The sequence below is a fragment of the Abrus precatorius genome, unplaced genomic scaffold (genome assembly GCF_003935025.1).
Source record: "Abrus precatorius isolate BTA unplaced genomic scaffold, Abrus_2018 Scaffold6, whole genome shotgun sequence".
NCBI classification, from domain to species: domain Eukaryota; kingdom Viridiplantae; phylum Streptophyta; class Magnoliopsida; order Fabales; family Fabaceae; genus Abrus; species Abrus precatorius.
Window position 1 is genome coordinate 24094914 of NW_020874406.1, and position 21506 is coordinate 24116419.

The following is a 21506-nucleotide window of genomic DNA, read 5'->3' on the forward strand; positions in this document are numbered from 1 at the left end:
TCCAAATATTACATTCATACTTGACATGCTGTGCATGTGCCTCCACAACATTGTTTCATCAAAATTTTCTCCACCAACCGCATCGCCGTAGTATTTGCAGCTGTTTCTATAATCTGACTATAAACAACTAGCAACACATCCTATCCATGTCCATGCTTCTAGCACTAGACCACTTAAATTCACATCTTATTCATCCAAAGCACACGCTGTCATTGAGAATGTTTCCCAAGGGTCTCCAAGACCACACCAAACTCCCATTCAACCAAACTAAATGAACTTTGGTGAAGGAAGAAAATTCACATTTCATGACTTGGAAGTTCCATTAGAAGGTCCATCTGGTTTGCTCCTCTTGGTGTTTGGACTATTATGTGAAGAATTTGGACATGACCCAACTGTTAATTCATCACTTTTACAACTCAAGCATCCAGCATCCAGCACCCCAACAGGGCTTTGGGGCACAAATGGCGCCGTCTTACTGCCCAAATTAGCAGCAACATTGATCAAGGACAAATCTTTTATCAGTTCAACACACTTTAGAACTCTCCCCTGAATGAAAATCCCATAACACAAAAGTCAGAACAATTTCACTAAGGAACCATGATATCAAACACCGATTATCAATTCAACAAGGACAAAAGCAAATGCGAATTCATCCTTGCACGCTTTATGTGAGAACAACCACCTCACCTTCTCTACTATTAAGAAATCAGCTATGGCCTTATCAATCTCCTTTGATTGCAATTCCCTTAAAACAGAAATTGCCACCGCCGCAGCAATTTCTGAAGGCTTGAACTCCAAGAAGTCAATACCTTCAATTGATTTCCCAAAAAAGCACCAGTCAAACTCACTACTCCCTGAGAAGGAACAGAGTACGGAAGGACCAAATATTTAAACAGAGTAATGACAATACCTCGGATTATGCTAAGGATGAGCTGCACTGATCTTGAAAAGGATGACTTTACCAGATGCTCCTCACAAGTGATCTTACCAAGGAAGTAGTCTATGAAGGAACAAGGAGTTAAAGTTTGCATTCTCCATCTCAATGTGCTTAATACCAGTAGTTCCATTTTTTGAATGGTTTTAGCTTCAAACACAAATTTTGGTTCTCCAACCTACCCATTATCAATGTCCATGAGAAAATTAGATGGTAGTAAACATAACGAGATCATATTTAACTATCTTACAAGATTGTATCATTCTATTTTACCTGTAGATCTACAGATTGAGGAACTTTAATTTCCTCCATTTTAGCTGCAATGGACAAGCAAGCTACAGCTAACAATTGTACCGTCCAACTTACACCACTCTAAAGATACAGAGAAAAAGGCCAGAAAAATCAATTTAAAGAGATCACAAAGACATAAACCAAGTAAAGCATGCCATATTTTAGACACTTGCTCTTACCGGTAAATCAAAAACCGATAGGAAACGATCCAAGTAGTTCACAGATAGACAAAAGCTCAACGGTCCAAAGCCGAAATAAGCATGAGCCTGTTGATCAAATTATAAAAAGCAAAAGTTAAACTGAATTACCCAAACAAGTAAAACAAAATTGCAACCTTCATAACACAATCACATCCAGTAAGAAACCAAATTCAAACATACAAGAGAAAGGAAAATCCAAATCAGCTTAGAATGTCAACAAGTTGCCACAAAATCACGATTTGGCAACAGAACCTAGCTGTTCCATTACCAACCTTAAAAGTTCAAAAATTGAAGTAGAACCAACAAAATTAAGACCCCAATGAGAAAGCCAAACATCACATACAAACCGGTATTAGAAGGGGGGAAAATTTTTGTAACATAGTTAAAAACAACTCTTTTTGGATGAATAGAGTCTCATTAGAAGCTCCTGACCCACCAAGGAAATAATCCATACAAATTAATCCCCCAAAATATATATATATGAGGGATTCATTTATCCATGCCCATTGAATGAAAATGAAGCAAAAAGGAACTGTCCAGTGAATCAAACAGCATTTGAGAAAAAACCAACCTTCCAAATCCAATCAAGAGCCTCTCTCCTTACACTCAAGTCCAAATCCCCAGTACGCAGCCTCTTCAGATAATCATCCTTTGGCAAATGCTCCCTCTCCTTCTCAACCATAACCCTCACAGTTTCCTCACTCTGTAACCCAAAGCACGTTAGGGACTCCGATCCACAGTTATCCAGACACAGACCCTCATGTTCAGAGTTAAGGTTTGTGTGGTCCCAGGAAGGTGAGAAGATTCCAGAACCATCTGCACCATTACATTCCAAATCATCATCAAAGCAGGTACTACTGTTCTCAGAACAAAAGAGGTTAGAGGAGGCACTGTCTATGTTCTCAGCCATTGATATAGACCTCAAAAAAGGATTCTATAACAGAACCTCATCAAAGGGGTGGGATTAAAAGAAGACAACTTTGTGCGGTGTTTTGTGAATTGATGGAAAACCCATATGACAGTGTTTGAGTATGTAAGTGTAGAGTGAAGAATGGAGTGAGAGAGTGGTGAAAGGAATGAGCTTTATGTAGGAAGCGGGTTATGCTTTTAGGGTAAAAGAAGGGGTGGATGGGGCAACAAAGATGGGCAATGGTGGTATCCATGGATACACCAAAACCCAAAAAAGAGAGGAAAATAAAATCATCTACTATGGTGGGTACGAAAAACAAATAGTGGTGTAATTTTGTCAAAATGGAAAATTTGTATCCCTAGAGACAATGTATGGAAAACAAAATTTTAGGATTCCTCTTTTGGTATAACTTTTTAGTTTTGCTACTCTTTTCTTCAAAATTTGATTATTTAATATGTTTATATGATTTTGTTGCTTTTTAAATGGTTTTTAATTTAAATGTTTTTAAGACCATCATTATTCTTTATCTGTCATTGACTTTTGTTGAATTATAACTTTGAAGGACTGTTTAAAAATATAAATAAAATATAAGAGTATATTTAATTATGTTATTTATCAGAATAAATATTTTGTTTAAATTTTAAAAAACTGTAATTTAATCAAATTTAACAATTTTTTAATGATTATTATTGAGGAATGATTTGTTTAAAATGTTGACAATGTAAAATATTCATTGGAATTGCAAGTGTAATAAAATAAAGGAATGTGGCTTTTTAAATTCTGGTAAATGATTTTTCAAAGGACAAATAACTTCCCTCAAATGAACTAACCGTTGTAAGTTTTCTAATTTTTTTTTCTTTACATTTTTATACAAACATAAATACACTCTAATTGTTATTCCTTATTCTTGTGTTTAAAATAATTTCTCTTAAATATTCCAAACAAAAAATCAAGGTGATTAGTTGATATTATTGTATTTGTACACAGGTCAAATAATAAATATAAGTTAATTTTATCCTTTCAAATAAGATAAATTGAATTGGAGTTTCAAATTAGCATACACATGTATATCGTGTAACTTAGTTAATACACTATTGGAAATCAGATATTTCAATCTACTAATATTGACTTAGTTTGGTAAATTTTTAAAATTAGTTTTCTCTTGTCGTGGTAGACATTTTAATATAATGTTTGTGATTATATATATATATATATATATATATATATATATATATATATATTCATGACAATTATAAGTTGAAATTTTTAAAATTATGTAAATAGGCTAAGGCAGCATTAATTTCATTGTAAATTTTCGCTATTGTTAGTTATTTGTATTTATATTGAAATGAGATAGCATATATTTCATCTTTAACTTTATATCTATAAAAAACCATCCTATTTTGGAATTAAACAAAAAAACATGCTATTTATCTTACAAAATGATAATTAGTTTAATTCGTTAGTAAAGGGTTATATTATTACCAAAAAGTTATTATTTACTAGCGATTTATTATTATATTAGTTTTTGGTTAATATATTATTTTCAATAAAAACTCACTGGTTAGTGTGAATATTTTAACAATTAATTTTATTAATTTAGAACATTAAATTGTATTATCAATAAACAAACGTTAATATATACTAAATTATTTGTCTGTAAAAATTCTAATTTGTTTACTAATATTTTTATTTTTTTCTAAGCAAAAATTATAACAACAAAACTATCTTAATATTTGATATTTTATTAATAACTGAAATTTTGTATAATAAATAAATTAAAAAGGTAGGATGAAATACTAATATTAAAAATTGATTAACCATGCCCTGCAATGAGAGGCCCATTTTTCATCATTTTCTTCACACAACTAACCTGGTTGGATATGGCGATTGGCGTGACTTGGTAGCAATTTATGATAAATACGAAAATTCAAGACTAATAACAAAACTTTTATTCCATTATCTTCATTCTAAAATTGAAAACATTTTATTTAACGTAGCCTCGTACCAAAAAATTTCTTAAAACAGCCTGATTAGTTAGAAACAATTAACATTATACACACAAAAAAAAAAGTTTAAAATATTGTATCTCTGTCAATACATAAAATTTTTTTAATTGGCTCATATTTATGTTCAGTGATTAATTGAATAAATATTTAAAGCTTGATTTGAAATGATATAATTTTATAAATTTAATTTTAGTTTAATAAAATAAAAATTTACCTTTAAAAATATCAAAAAATTATAATAAATAATTATTTTAACATAATAAAATATTTATTATTATTTTTACTATCATTCAAACAAACTTTTAAAAATAAATTTTATTATATATATATATATATATATATATATATATAGAGAGAGAGAGAGAGAGAGAGAATATGAAGTAACTCGAAAAATAATTGACAAAATTTATTTCATTCTTCAAACAAAAAAATTTATTTCGTTCAATAATATTTTATAAATAAAAAATTTCAACAATCTAATTGTTAAACTAAAAATAAAATAAAGTAAAATAATAATACAAATTAAAATTTAATTAATAACTTGTCACATAAGTTTATTTAATATTTTAAAGTATAAATAAATATTAATTATAAATTTGTATATTTATAAATATTTAATTTATCTTTTAAATTTAATTTTAGTTCATATTTATTTAAACGGACACAATCGCATTATCTTGTTTGTCCGTACTTGTAAGTAACATTGACCAGGACGCAACTATATGATCTGGCTACTGCAAGCAATCTTTAAGGGCGTTTAGAATCGAATTAAATAATCTAAATTGATCTGATAAATTGAAAACCAATTAAAAGAAAATTTTATTAAATTAAAACTTAAAACATATTTTATATTATAGCTCGATTTAATTTCTATTTTTATTGTTAAAATTCAACTAAATCAAACTGATTACGCATATAAGATATTTATATAATTTTTAATATGTTTTTACTGTATTTTTATATATATTTTTTTAATTTGAGTATAATATTGTATAAATATATGATGTATTGTTTGTATTTGTTCTAATTTCTTACGTCTCTTAATTGAGTATTGCCTTCTTTTTTCTTCTATCAACAAATCTATCATCATTTTACAATTTTACTCTTCAAATTAAAATTAACCTCATCTTAATTTAGTTCAGTCTAACCCAGCTTGAAAAATGACTGATTGGCTCTAATGTTTTTATCTTTTTAAGATTTTTGTTTAGTTATTTAAAATAAAAAACTCGAAATAGTAAACTAAATGGAGGCAAATAAATCAAAGCGTAAAGTGATGTTTGCAAAAATCGAATCTATACTTAGATTATTTCACAGTAAATTACGGAACATTGAACGTATTTCCTTATCTAATTTTGATACTCTCTTGCAGTTATTAGATTATGGAAATCATTATGTAAGAAGCTTTTCTTCTTAATCGTCGTTGACTCATCCTTCACTCGCGTATTGATCCACTTTCGATTTTCAGATGGCATTGGTCCACTTCAAGATTTTAACGATATAAGTGATTTTGTTTCCTCTTCAAACATAGCATCGGCACCCCAAACACAATAAAAAAACATTCAGTAGCTTTCTTTCTACTTTAATTTGCAACGTTTTATGGAAATGATAATTTATTTATTTATTACTTTTGAGATTTTATAAAGAAAATAATGAAGGTGTTTTAATGTTTCTATCATTTCTTTAATAAAACTGGAATGAAACAAAAATATTTTATAACTTTAACAAAATATATCAACTGAAAAAACAAAATCTCAAACTTCGTCACTCAGCAATGGTATTAATATAGTTACATATCATTTAACATGCTTTCAAGATACGATGTAATGTTTCACTTTTGTTATTTTTACTTTCGATCACCTATTTAAGTGAAATTAAAATGTATAAATCCTATACCGTGTTATGTTTTGTTGTTACCTTTCAAGCTTCATTTATCTATTATTTCAAGATAATTTCAATTTAAAAATGATTTTAAGGAATTTATGATAAAAACTACATTAAAATATTTTTTTAATATTGACATGTCTTTTTTATGTAGACTAAATTTATACATTTGATACAACTGAAGAATTAAATGATTGCTATATTTTTTTGCAATTCAATGATTGTTATTTTTATAATAACCTTAGTACTACTTTTTAATTGTTGAAATAAACTATTTAATCAAGATAGTAATTAATTTTTTTATGGATGTCTATATTATTATTATTATTATTATTATTATTATTATTATTATTATTATTATTATTATTATGTGTTAACATTTAAAATAAATTTAACTTTAATATATCATTATTAGAAGCATTTTTACGTAATCAACTAATTAGAAAACACGATAGGAAAATATTTTTAAATGTTATTTAAAGAAAAATAATAAATTCAATTAATACAACAATACACAGTTAAATGACAACTTTAAAAACCTTTACATTTTTTTACAATTAAATTCATTTAAAATTAAAAAATCATATTCAATTTAGGATTGGCTAGAATTAAATAACCTTAAATTTCAATTCATCTAAAAAGGAACCTTGATTTTATTTATTATAGTGTATGAAAATTTAAATAAACTAAAACAAAACTTAAATGCTCAAAGAAAGAAGAAACTATGTGGTTTAATTAAAAAAATTAAAAATCTCTCATTCAAAAACGATAATTAAAATTTACAATATATGCAAGGAAATTTAATCATTTATCAAAGATATTTGAAATGTTTAAATCCAATTCATGCTATTCTCGTCAGCGTATTACCAACTAAATAAGCTAATTCCTCAAATTACACGCTGTATTGGAATTAAAACGGAAAAAATAATTAAAAGTAATAATAGGAATAGAAATTTACGAATATTTTAAAACAAGAAACTGAATAAAAAAATAAAGATTTTATTATTAAAAGAGAAAATAAAAATATTTTCTAAAAATAAATAATGTTTTAGTTTCTTTAAATTTAATTAAAATGCACTAATAGTATAAATATTTTTTTAAGTTAATATTTAATCATGATTATTATATTAATAAGAATAATTATTTTTTATAATAATACATTTTAAGATGATAATTATAATACATTCTAACTAATTGACAATTAATTTTTTATTATTTAAGTCAAATTTTTTTTATATTCGTCATTATGGATAGCAAATTTTAATATCTGATTAATATAATAAATAATATTTTTGAAAAAAATTCAAACTTATTATACTGAATACCCAAACAAGATAATTTTTCAATAAAGTATTTTAAATATTTTTAAAAATTACATTTACTTTTAAAAATCATTTGAAAGAATGTCTATAATAACTATTTTAAAAAATAATGTGTTAAGATATTGATTAAAAACAAATAAAATTTATAATATTTAATATTATTAATATATTAATGTCTTAATTTTTAATATAACATTTTTGTTTGATTCTGAGAGCGTGTTGGGTAAGATTTTTAACAAACTAAAAACTTATTTTGTAAATGAAAAAATCTGTTAAATAAAAATAGTTTTATTTGATAAAGTAGCTAAAATAAGTAGTTATTAATAATTTTTTTAATACTACTCTAAATAGCATTTTTTAAACATTATTTTTTTTAATTTTTTAAATTAATTTTTCTTTTACTTTTTCAATTTTTAAAACTTTATTATCCTTACTTTTTAATGTTTAAAACTACTTTTGTGTTAAATCTTATTAAAATTTAGCTAAATCATTAAATAACAATATAAAATAATTTATATAGAAAAAAAAAATATAAATGTATCTACATTATCTCATTTTAAATTTTTTAAAATGATAATAAAATTATTTTTTATAATTATTTAAAAAAATCACTAAAATTTAAATTGTAAACTAAAACTTAATAATTTATTTATTTCTCGTTTTATATTTATAGCCAGTGACATAGTATATTTTATAAAAAAACTTTTAATAAAATATACTAATTTATCAATTTTCAGTTCACTAATCAATTAATTTCATCAAACATATCTTAAGTCATTCATTAATGGAAACTTTCAACTTATTAAAATAAAATATTATATATTTTTCTTACTTATTTTAAAAGAACTGAAAACTTTTTCTTTTTACTAAAAAGAAAAAAATGAACAGAGAATCTCAAACACGTAAAAAACAGGTGATATGTTATTGTTTCAATTTAACTATTACTTTTGAATTTAAATTTTAAATACACAACTTCTTTAAATATTCATAAATTAAATTTTATTGATCACGAGACGTCCCACTCGACTCTGTTATTTGAAAAATAAAAAAGTATTATTCTTATTATCTATTTCATGAAATGTTATTCATGAGCCTATTTAACTTGAGCCAATAACAAGTGTGCACCAAAAACATTACATGTGTCTGTTTGTGTTTTTCTTTACGTATTTTTATTGATTAAAAGACACGTGTAAAATATAATAAATATATATTTTTAAGAAAAAGTAAAAGTCTCAAAAAGTTATCATAATTTTAAAGTTAAAATAGCAACTTTTTAAAAACAATTATAATGACTTTATAAAAAAACTTAAACAAACTTTAAATGCATATATAATTTATTGGAGTTTAACCTCTCAATGCACGTTAATTTAATTTGTATTTGAATTTTTAAAAGGTATACGAAAAGAAAATTTTGAATATTCACTTTTTTAATTATAACATTTCGCTATCCCAAACAAGAGGCTTATTTAAGATTGTGAATTTATAATTGAAGTACTGTCTAGTGTTGACCAAAATTCGGGTAGCCAACATTTAAAAGAAAAATGCTAGTAATATATTATAAAATATTTTTCCTTTAGTATATTTTTTATTATTAGTTAAAATTTATTAAAAATATATGATTTTTTTTTAAATTAATGTTTATTTTTTATATTTTTGTAATTTTTAATAATTTTTAATTAATAAAAAAAAATATTAAAAAGAGAGTGTGAGAAATCCGTTGCTTACATTCCTTAGTTCCCAATAAGGCTGCCCATTTCATACTTCAAAAATAAAAGTGCACCTTAAACTAAAATATAATTAAATATACAAAATATATTTTCTTTTGAATTATTATTATCTTTTAAATGTTTAACCCAATGATCAACTTACTCTGCTCCCTTTTTCTGTTTTAAAATACGAATTAAGCGAATATTCGTTTGATTTATAGTTAATAATTTAATTTTTTAAATAAAAATAAAATTGAATAAAAAATACAATTAAAAATAATTATAAGATTTAATTAAAATATATTAATAGTGTATGCCAGTTGTTCCATGACGAAGTGTACCTTTCACCAAACCACAATGCCCCCACGAGATATGTAATTTGCAAATGTCACCCGCTATGAAACATTAGCGTGGTCACTGAAAAAAGACAACAATGGATGATAATCCTAAGTTCAATTGTAAAGATTAATAAGGAATATTGATCGTTTGGCAAAAATATAAAACAAAATTGAAATATCTGAAAAATAAATAAATAACAGAGCTCAAATAATCGGGGTTTTGTTCCAACACCTTCTTGGTCAAATGGCACAGTGATTGGAAGGAATTTTAATAAAATGAACCCAAAATTATGGCAATTAACGATTGATACCAAGAAACTGATTCTTACTACATTAATTGAATCTCCCTTTCAGGAAGGTTACTTTCAAATGGAAATCTAAAATATGCATGCTCTTTCTTTTTCAAACTTTAGCAACACAAATTCCTAACCCTTTTTCTTCTCCTAGAGATGCTCTCCTCTTTTGCCCTCTCTCTCCTAAGATACTCTACCTTTCCATCCACCACTTCTATGGGGTTATCTCCCAAAAATTCCCCATATGGCCATATATCGGACACTTTATAACGCATACCAAATCACGTGTATTATCAATTTTAATGGCAGTCCTTTATGGTTGTTAGAGATCTATGCATGCTCACCCCCATGTTATTACATATATTTGGGTTTGTGTGGCATAAGCATGGTGGTCCAGAACTAGTCTTCAATTCTTTTTAGTATTAATAATATGCTTTGTCTATTAAATCCATTCTCTAGAGAGTACTTCCTTCTCTAATCACGCACATATTAAAGCCCTGCAACTGAAAGTCGACAGAACATAAGCCATACCAATTCCACAACCACATTTATTTTGAATAAATAAACCGAATCTCTGTGTATTTGCAGGTGAATCCTGCCTCATGTGTTGCCCTTGTGCCTTGCCACTTGGGAATTAAAATAACTCAATATATCATATACTACCATTTAGAATCTTACATTAAAAAAAGTTTCGTAATTTGGCTACCCAACCGAGGTAAAAGGATAAAATCTTCCACATAATAGACCGAAGATGTGAATTTTAATTAACCAACCATAGGCTTTATTATATAAGGCTAAGAATTTCCTATCATCCACCTGTGTATATGTTAAAGTTATCTAAACGCTAAGTAAAAAGAGGGTTTCTATTAGATGGTCTTGTGAGAACTTGAGTTATTTGTCTGTCAAAACATCAAATTTGTTGCCACGTTACTTTCTTGTGTTAAGATTCCCCTTCCCTTCTAAATGGCCTTAAGTGACCTGAAATCCACGGTCAAAGACTCAAAGCATGATTACTTTCAAGGGAAATAATGATGAGTCATTGTCCTTGAATGAGGGCAAACTTTTTCACCATGTAACATCAGTGATTGATCGTGAGTTTGGTTTTCAGAGACCACACACATACACCTACTTGACAATTGAGCTTTGATTAAGAGATGTGTTGGAACTTCCCGCTCTAAGGGCCTGATTGGTTTGAATAAAAGAAGCTTTGCCAACATTACATCAATGATTCATGTGGGATTTAGTACCCTTCTTGAAATATGAGTAGCCTAGAGTTCTTAGTGAAAATGATGAGGTTTCTGCCTTGGTGTTGGCGATCCTACAAGTGTCCCACCAACAGGAAACAAAGTTCTACAGTTAGTGGTAACTTGTAAGGACAAAGGAGAGGGGAAGACGCGGGAATTGAAAACAATTGACCATGTCCATGACCGAGCCATTATTGACCTATTGCTAGGACACATTATTGGAGAATAGAAATAACATTTTTTAAATGCGTGCTTCAAGTCTGAAATGAGGTGATCAAAGATCATTCGACAATACCTACCATGTGTGCTCAGTTGCGAAACTCAAGTTTATGTGGGTGGATTTTACATGCAGTTTAAATTTAAAGGTTCAAAACCAATTAAAAGCACTTGTGGCCATAGCCAAGGCATTCAAGCATGGATTAGTATTTAACAAGAATGCCAGAGCAGCCCATGTACCTCCCTTGTAAGGGAAAGAAAATAGGGTCTTTGAGCCCACGATCTGCCAAATGTCATGCAAATTGCGAGTTTTATCACACAAAAACTAATGTTTAGTGTTTGTTAATTCCTCTGAATTAGTAGATTTTACGTTTTCAGTTTTGTGAAAATTTTAGAAAGTTATGGTACGTTAACAATTAATGTTTTTAACATTGAATCACACATTAAATCAGTGAAGGCAATGAGGATGAACGTGAATTATTTATATTGTTCAAGTCTAAATTCTTTTTTTTTTATTCCACATTTTATATACGGTACCCAAAGAAAATGAGGATGAACGTGAATTACAAGGATGCACATGTCTAAGCTTGAAATATGTACCATATTCACTCCAGTTATGCTTAAGCATTTATATGGATTGAGTGGGCCTATTTCCATAAGAAAAACATGCAACTCCAAACACAACACTGAAGCACAAAAGTGAGTATAGCCTCTGCGGTCTTGGGCTTCTTAGAATTCAATTTTGGTCACAGAGAACATCAACCTCTCTCTCTGGTCCAGAAACCGAGTTTCCCCTCAACCATGAAAGTACTAAACTCTAACAGACCTGTTGAGAAAAAAAATATATTGAAAACACAAAGAGCCTATATATCTTCAGTGTTTTGACCTCAGGTGGAATAGCTCTGATCTAACAAAGAAGCCAGGGATTCCAGGAATTTCATGAGTAACACTATTAAGTTAGTCTCTAAATCTATGCCTAGTTAACGTGATTTTTGAAATTATAAAAATTATATTTTGATTTTTTAAATTGGATAAGAAAAAATAAAACACGGCTAACAAATTTTTTATTTGATTGAAGAGAAATTTTTTTTAGAGATAATTCATACTTTTTTTCTTCTTATTTTTCTTCCAATTTAAATTTCACCATTTTTAATATGAAGGACTGACACAAATTTACTGCATTCACATGTGTAAAGTTAGCGATTGTCATGAGCTGCGAACAAAATTAATCTTAAACCATTTGCACTTAAGAACAACTCGTAATTTCTGATTTTGAAAAAAAAAAAAACTTTTTGTTGCTTTATATGTTTTCTTCCATAGAACCAACCAGAGGGTAAAGTTAAAAAATGGCAATAATTTAATTCCAAAATTATAACAATAAAAATTTTAAAAACTTATATTTAGTAAATTAAAGATTAGTTTTGATATATTATTCAAAATTTAATTAACTTTCTTGTCTTAAAATTCGACCTCAGTTCCATACAAAGGGATTGAATTGGGCCTAAAAGAAGCTTTTCAAATAATCCCCCATTACCCAGGCCTTCCGTCCGAAACTATACATGCGGGTCTCGACAATGGGCTTTTCCTTGGTATTAGACTTCTAGTTCTGTTATTGTAACCTTCCAAATTCGCGGATATATAAGAATGGTAACCGTATCACATTTTCGTTATTAACACAAAAATTGTTACATATAAAAATATTTATACTACCAATCAATTAAAATATACTGCATATATAAATAAAAATTTTATATTAATTATTACAAAAATTAACACTTTCACTAACATTACAAGTTATAATTAAATAACAGTGTAAATGTATTCAATTAAATTTAAATTAATAAGAATAAAGCTTATCATTCTAACAATTAAAACTAAAATAAAATCCATTCAATTGAAATACATTTCTTAATAGAAATAACTAAGATCGGAAGCAATTCAAATAAAATAAACTCATGTTTTTAAAAAATTCAATCAGAGAATTTTATTCGTAAATTAAATCAATTTCTGAAAATAAATGTTCCAAAAATTTCAGACTGAATAAGAGGTTAAAATTTCTCAAAGCCTCAGAGTAAAAACGTCTCATATTGAGAAAGAATGTAGCGGCTGCAAAAACCCTAATTTGCTACACAAGCATTTGTATTGTCACTCACAATCGCAAAGGACCTTTTTTTTTTTTTTTACTTTTGCAATAATCCCTGCGATCTAAATTAGTTATTTAGGTATGTTACATTAGCGAGCACAAATATTAAGAAAGATGAAAAAAATCTAAAAAATAATATAAAAATACAGAGAAATATAATTTTATTGAAAGAAAAAGTAATTAATATTATTTTATATGGAAAATGATAGTAAAGAAACTAGTAAAATAAAACAGAGAAACTGGGAAAAGAGAGAAAAAAGCATGGAAACCCTAGAAGCCACGTTGTATATAAAAAGGGCTTTGAATAACACAAATCTCATCTCACTCTGGAAACCACAGTCACAATGGGGCTTTGTACAGTTCAGCCTCTCACTCTCTCGAAGCTTCCTAAACCCTCCCTTCCTCACAGACAAACCCCTCTCTCCCCCATCGCCATATTCTTTTCTCGTACGTTCTCTTATCCTATTTATTTCATGTTCAACCCTAACAAAACCTACGATTCCCTCTTTTCCATCATCTTTTAATCGTTTTCCTTCTTAATATTGCTTAAATTGTTGTCTACGTGGGTAGCTCCAAACGTTCGAGGTTTTGCCCACTTCCATTTTTCTAATTCTATGTTTTTTCCTCTTTTTTAATGGCTGTTGTGTGGAATAGCAGGCTTTTGGAACAATTGGGGTGGTTGTGAAAGAGTAAAGTCCCTGTTTTTTTTAATTTATTTTTTTGGTTTTATTTCATGCCAGGATCAATTTGTTTTCGAAATCGGTTGCCAAAGGCGACAACTTCTGAAGATAGATCTGGTGGAGCAAGTCAAGCTTTCGATGAGAAACGTGAGGGTGTGATAACCCTTGAGGATGATAAAGCCGTTGATAAGAACGAGTTCAATGAAAATGAAGACACAAAGGGAGAGTTACCTGATGATGGACAGGGCTTGTCGTTGGACTTGCTTGATAAGCTCAATGTAAGGATAGCTTTAATCACTTTGCTTGTTAAGCTTTCATAGTCTTTGTACTGTTTATACACGCTTGAGTATTGACTATGAGTTTGGTGGTTCAGGGCACATGTTTTTGTTTTTCACTGATTTTGATTGGTTTGTGTCTCAAATGTTGAGTTGCTGTGATGAGACTACAGTTTATTGATGGCATTTATAGAATGCTTGATGATATCTTCGGCAGTCATGTCGAACCTGAGCGGTTACCTGAGCAACTCTATACATGGTTTCAATTTTCTTTTTGGTTTCTTTTTCTTGTCGTATGCTTTATGAAATTATGGTTTTGGCTTATTGGAATTTTACACGAACCTTGTACAAAAAAAGCTCCTTCCTGAGCTCTTGTCATATCTGTTATTTTTTAAGCCATCACTGACTCGGCCAGCTGGTTTTAATGTTTTAAAATCCCTTTAAGTTTGACTAAGCCTTCTACTGTTGCTTCATGTATCCAATAGTTTTCCATGTTAAGGTGCCTTTTTTAGTAGTGAACACTAGCCACTGAGGTTACTTATTACCATTGCAATCAAATCTGACTTCTAAAATGTCCATGATTCAATTAACGTCTTTACCTTCTAGTTAGGGTATGTATTGAAATCTTGCTTTGTCCTTCACGCGCATTGTATGTACACTGTTTACCTCCTGTTGCCTTGGCACGGCTGCCTTGGTTCTCGAGTGTTATGATTCATCCGTGTTTTCTTGCTTTGTGACAAATTTCTAGGTAATGTGTTTTGCTAAGTCTTGCCAAAACACACTTTCTCTGTTTTCCCCCTCTTCATTGTTTTGGTTAAATTAAGTATATGCTAAACTGGCATACGATTTTCTAGTTAGCTGCTGTGCCCCCCCCCCCCCCCCCACCCTTCCTTATTTCCAAGATTCCTTTTAATTTATCTTTATCTATAATTGTTCTGTTATTATTTTCATGTTTTAATGTATTGTTACTTGTTAAACTCACTGCTTCAAAGGCATTGTAAAAATTGTTTTTCTGAATGGACCATCGAAGTGTGGGGTGTTTTCATTTTCTTCCCTTAGTTGATAGGATGTTGTGTTTTAAATCAATGATGCAACATCATAAAATTGTTTCTTCCTGATTTTGTGTTGCATCATTATTATAGGCTGGTGCTTGTGAAACTGACTGCTTGCTTTTATCTACGTAACACTGTAAAGAAGATTTACTGTAATTTTTGTTGCCTGTGTGTTTTTGCATTGCATTACAGATGTACTATTAAGAATTTAAATGACATGGTTTTGTTGGTGTTTTCTTTTCCCCTCTAACTTGTCCTCTTTTATGCCTGTTATAGTTTGATACAGTTGACACTGGTTCTATTGTCTTGTATGGCGGTGGTGTCTTAGTGGCTCTATGGTTAACATCAGCCGTTATTGGTGCAATTGATTCTATCCCATTGGTGTGTATCAATCATCTATTGTCTAAATAATGTCAAACCAAAAGCTAAGCTATCTTAATGCTGATAATTTTTGGCTCATTATTCTGGCACAGTTTCCCAAGTTGTTGGAAGTCGTAGGGCTTGCATATACATTATGGTTCAGTTCCCGTTACCTGCTTTTCAAGGTATTTGCCAACTTTTGAGTTATTTTGGCTGATGTGTGCATCTTGGTTACCCAGATTAATTGGATTGTTGACCTTGCAGAAAAATAGGGAAGAGCTGGCTATTAAAGTAGAGGAGCTCAAGCAACAAGTTTTTGGTTCAGAAGATAATTAGTTGTTCGGATGAAATATTTGTGCTGCCCCTTTAATACGAATGTACAGTTACCATTTGTTTAGTTAAGGGAATATGTTGATACCGACACTTTCTTTGACATGCAGGTACATTGTATGATTAGGTTTGGTTAAGTAAAATATAGTCACCATTCAGCCATAGCTTTCACCTATTCAGGGTATTGCCACTCCCAAATTGTCTGTAAGAGCAGTGTAGTTATCCTTTCGTTTTGCTCTGTTGCACGTTGCGGTTTTTCTTTTGAAGGACACGTTTCATTTCCTCAAAAGCACACTCGATAAACGAGTTTAGCTCCTTGGAAATTAAGAATGTATTTTGAAAGATAAAGAATAGAAGGCACCAATTTCTTCCGCGCTAGTATCTTGGCCGACGGAGTCAGTATTCTTATCGTCTGCATGATGGGGGTGGCAATATGTTCACGCACTCTAATAAGGTAGTGTGTAGAAAGGATATTTTAAATTTATTACAATTAATATATAATAAAAAAGTAATTTTATGTTAATTAAAAAGAATTTTAAATATTTTATTTTAAGAAAAATTGAAATCTTTTTAGTAATTTTACTCAAATTTCATTTTATTTTTGTTTTTTTTACTTTTAAATTTTTTAGAATGTTAAGATTCTTCGACGTAAAGGAGAATGGAACGGACAAGCAAATAGCATAAGAATGTCTGGAGCTAACTTTAAGCTCATCTTCATAACCGTCACCAAAAAACACCCAACGAAGAAATTGTAAGAACATGGATTGATTTATGATCCTTAATCTGGCTAGTAAAAAATAAGGGTGAAAACCTCACTCAAACGTTCCTTGTGGGACTGGATTAACACTGTAAGTGGAGATGGAAAATAGCTAGAAGACGACTTTTTGACCAAATCGAGAAGAAAGTGCGCGAGTGGCTTTCCCAACCACGAGGCCTTATTAAAATTTCTTCACTCAATTATACCTGCCCATTTCTCTCATTTAGCAAATGTTGATTGGTGTGTTAACGGTAAATTAATAATGATAAATTAAAAGTGAAAGATTTTTATGCCAAAATAATATTAATATAATTTCATGTAATTTTTAATATAATTCTATAGTGTTTTATTTTTAAATCTGTGTCCTTCCCATTTGGTTTGTGTTTAAGCTGTAATTTCAGTGTAAATACAATTTGCTTTTTGAAATACATGTTTTTGTATAAATTTCCAGTCATGAAAGCATTTGCTGTTTCAGATTTATCAGAGATCACACTTAGATGTGATCATATAGTTGCTTATCCTGCCGATGTAGATGCAACACTAATGAAATTGTTTGGTAGACACTTCTATGCACATAGAGATATAGGAATAAAGGAGAGAAAAAAATTGATAAATGCAATTGACAGTATGATGTGACACTAATAAAGAGCTAGTAATAGTGCCGAGGGTTTATACATCATAGTTGAAAAAATGTCACTTAGCGTGTAAAAAAAGTTTATAATTGACTATATAGAAAATTGTTTTATGTTCGGACGTGAAAAGTGATTTTCAATAATTGATTGTCTTTAGAGTGTATAAAAGAATATTTTTTTTAGATGAGATTACAAAAAATGAATATGAAGTTATATATGATAGTTAATTTTATATTTAAAATAACTATTAGTAAGGATAAAAATAAAAATTAACTAAAAAATAAATTGACAGCTTTTAATTATTATATATTTTAATTTTATTATCATGATTTTTTCTCTTTATAAAAAAATAAAATATTATAAATTGATATTTTAAAAGTACTAAATAAGATTAAATAGTATCTTTTACAGATTTTTTAAAAAAATAATCAACTGAAATAATCTAATCGAAACACACATTTAATATTGAATAAATTTTTATTAACAAGGGTATGTTCAAGAATATATTATTAATAGCGATTTTTTTAATATTAAATTATTCATCACATCATTTTTAAAAAAAATCTTTCTCCACCTGTGGGGCGTGGGCTAGTATACATTAAAAAAATAGAGTGCCAAAGGAGCATTTTCCATATACTAAAAATCCAACCCGTTTTTTCAACCATAAATCACTTAGAAGTTATTTATCAAAATATAAAAGCAAGCAAAAACTCATAGCTTAAAGTAATTTGTATCCCCACATTCTCTTTCTCTGCTCTCCTCCCTTACACCTCATTACAAACAAATCATAACTTTCAACACCTGATTTCCTTAATTAATAAAACAAATAATAACATAATTTTATCCTTTTTACAATAACTTTTATTACTTATAATGTCTATCTCATTACCAAGTAGCATGGGAGAAATCTTGTACACTTCCCACCGAGAATGATGATTGGGTATAAGGTATACACTTGAAAGAACTTCCAAATGATTTTAAAAAATTAATTTATGATTCTTATAAATTATTTTCCATAACCTTATATTCCCTTCCTCTGCATGCTGTATGGCTTCTCTATCCCTACTATTTCCCATTCGTGAAATCTGAAACGGAACGGAAATAACATAACACTAATGCAAGTGGAACTCACTTTAAGCTCATCTTCATAACTGTCACCAAAAAATTTCCGACAAAGAAGTTGAAGACCACAACTTCGAACCCAAGCTCGATGCCACGATGGCAAATGCTTCACTTGAAATCAGGTTCATCATTTTGCCGTCCCCCTTTTCCCCCTTCCTTCTTCACTGCGATCTTCCAAAAAACACCACAGAGAAGTAACCGTTAAGACAAGAAAACCCATTTGTGCTCTCAACAAGAAACTCCTCGCAAATCCCACTTTAATCTTTTCACGAAGAGGCAGAGCATTAAGATGCATGTATAAAGGCGAGGTTAACGCGCTGTAGAAAAAGAGCTTCAACGAGGTCCAGTGTCCGAACAAGTCTTGGACGGAGGGGCTCAGTGAAAACCAGCTGAACCCAACTATGCTTGATACAAAGCCCGTGAGTCTCCATAGCAGTGGGTGGATTAGGAGTTCTGATATTGAGTTCTGGAACGCTTGAAAATGAACCATTGTTGTGAGGAAGAACAGTAGGTTCAATTTAGATCTTGAGAGGAAGAACTAATTAAAAACTGAATATGGACATAGGATACTTAATGTGGATGGAAAAAGATGAAAGGCCGTGGGAGAGGGGACACCCTAATGAAAACGCTTCCTCCGTGTGGGACACAGAATTGACAGTTTAACGGGAATGGAAAATGGCTGAAAGATGCCTTTTTTTACAAAACCAGAATAAATTAAGGGGATGGTTTCCTAAAGTGAAACACAATTACCAGGAACTTGCCTTTTCTTTTTTAATCCTTTTTTAATCTCTGGTGTAGATACTATTTGATTTTATGTTCAATTAGATTTCTCAATTGAAAACTAAAATGATATGTAAGTCTGGTCTAATGTGCTAGAACTGCATGCTGCCCTTGTTGGCCAAGATTGATGAGAATCAAGTTGTAGCTTTCTCCTCGTTGCAACTCCTTTTACCGGTCAAATTCTTATTAGCATCACGTTCAAAAGTCTCAATGAATGTAATAAATAGGAAGAAACGTAGTAGGCCAATTTTAATAATGTGAGTACTAGGTTTTCACCATGAGAGCATAACCATAACCAAAAAGTGAATTTACAATGTTTTTCCGCACAACCATTGGTTCAGTCTTTAAATAGACTGTTTGTCTAGCTCCGGCATCTCTAGACAATTTGCAGAGCAAGATCCCATAGCCTTACGATATTGCATTTGGCAGAAGCAAATGAGCTTATTTGCAATGCATCATGCGACCTTTTCGGCTTAGAATCAGAATACAACAACTTCAGTTTTCAGGATTCAAAATTAATTGATAGAAGAAACCCACAATCACCAATGTCTTGCTGGGACAAAAAATTATTGTTATCCAGAGATCTAAACGATAGTTGTAATTTTTCTTTTAAACTATTTGGTAGGTAGTCATATGCTGCAGAGATAAAGCTGAACTATTTATGTTGAAGATGGCTACAATTTCTTTTTTCCATCAACTGATCCAAGGATTAAGGTGTTTGTATCATGTTGTTCCAATAATTGTATTTTCTATCGTTATAATGTGTATTGTTCCTAAATTGATCTCCTTGCGGTATTACAGATAACAAATATTTGCTCAATCATATGTAATACAGCTTCTGCCACTAAAATTGTCTTATATGTTTTGTGGACAAGTTTTCATCCATGCATGCTAGTAGTAGTTTAGATTTGTTAATTGAAAATGATTGATGAACCTTAGGCTTGAAGCTTGTGTTGGAAAAAATTGAGAATCAAGTTCAGATACTTGCTCTGGGCCTCTGCCCTTTTGACTCTTTGAGAATTATAAATTACTATAGTGAGTATAGTCCTGCATGACTCGTCATCATCAGGCACGAAGGATGTTTATAAAACCACAGTTGGAATACTTACTTCTGCATTGACACCTGCTATCAAGTTATATGATCTTTTACACAATCTATCATATCAAGTTCTGACTTCTAATGCGTACTTAAAATTATGCAGATAGTTGAAAACAGAATACTGTCTGTTTGCTTGGTAGAAATGAACCAATTCTTTCGAATAAATCCTATCCGAGACAATTAATTTCCAGACACACTTGAATTAAGGTTAAAACAAGAGTGGATGCTATCGGTTGGTTGATTCCTATTATTTTGACAAGTTAAAACAAAATAAGCTAAACAAGTTAAGGAGTGTAAAATTTTCACCTCGACCCGCCATTTTTGGTGGGTTATAGACTCGTTAGGTCAATCTTAACCAAAGTTAGGTCAATATAAAAAGCATTTGGATACAAGATAAGTTTTGTGATTGGCTGCGATGGTGTATATTAGAGAAGGTTTCGCTTCCCCTATTTCAAATCATAAACATTGATCAATCTCTCTTTTTATTGGGCTGTGGAATATAACCTGATGTTGGCTTTTTTCTATAGACTCTTCTTTGGCTGAGAGTGGTTAAATATTGGGAAAATACTAATTATTCTAGAAGACATTTTTTCCTTATTGACTCAAATGTTTCAGCTCCGTTGGTCTTAGGAAGCTAGTAAGTGATAATCAAATTTCTAATACTTTTTCCTTCATGCTTTCCCAGAATTCTACCTTGATATCATCCATTCTTACAAAATGTCAATTTTAAGCTGCTCTGACATATTAACATAAATACGTTAGCAAAGCTTGAAGGAAATAAATGAAATATCAACAGTTCCACTTATCAATGACATGTACACTTGAAGAATATGAAACTATCACTTTTCTCACTGGCCAGAGTACTCGCATTTGTTGAAAACTGTATGGTAGTTACCTATATTTCTTAAGTTTTCTATTTTATCCTGTTTGGT

At 29.8% G+C, this 21506-nt stretch overlaps 2 protein-coding genes, 1 non-coding gene and 1 pseudogene across 4 annotated transcripts; 2 read left to right on the forward strand and 2 right to left on the reverse strand.

Moving 5' to 3' along the window:
- LOC113869401 (cyclin-D4-1-like) lies at positions 1-2636 on the reverse strand. Its single transcript, XM_027505706.1, has 6 exons — positions 1997-2636; positions 1405-1491; positions 1208-1306; positions 911-1112; positions 688-809; positions 1-546 (listed from the first exon to the last, which is right to left on the reverse strand). The coding sequence occupies exons 1-6, from the start codon at positions 2333-2335 to the stop codon at positions 304-306; spliced, it is 1092 nt and encodes a 363-aa protein (XP_027361507.1). The 5' UTR covers positions 2336-2636; the 3' UTR covers positions 1-303.
- Positions 2637-13811: 11175 nt separating this feature from the next.
- On the forward strand, positions 13812-16559 carry LOC113869809 (protein CURVATURE THYLAKOID 1D, chloroplastic). 2 transcript variants are annotated; one of them, XM_027506291.1, is made up of 6 exons: positions 13812-13934; positions 14058-14072; positions 14228-14445; positions 15771-15875; positions 15968-16039; positions 16119-16559. In XM_027506291.1, the coding sequence occupies exons 1-6, from the start codon at positions 13832-13834 to the stop codon at positions 16188-16190; spliced, it is 585 nt and encodes a 194-aa protein (XP_027362092.1). In that variant the 5' UTR covers positions 13812-13831; the 3' UTR covers positions 16191-16559. The 2 variants fall into 2 exon arrangements, with proteins under 2 accessions (XP_027362092.1, XP_027362093.1); XM_027506292.1 differs by lacking the exon at positions 14058-14072.
- Positions 14596-14690, forward strand: LOC113870568. Its single transcript, XR_003505589.1, has one exon. It is a non-coding gene; the product is annotated as a small nucleolar RNA snoR128 (small nucleolar RNA).
- Positions 16560-18638: 2079 nt separating the features above from the next.
- On the reverse strand, positions 18639-19185 carry LOC113870444 (annotated as a pseudogene).
- Positions 19186-21506: the final 2321 nt, after the last annotated feature.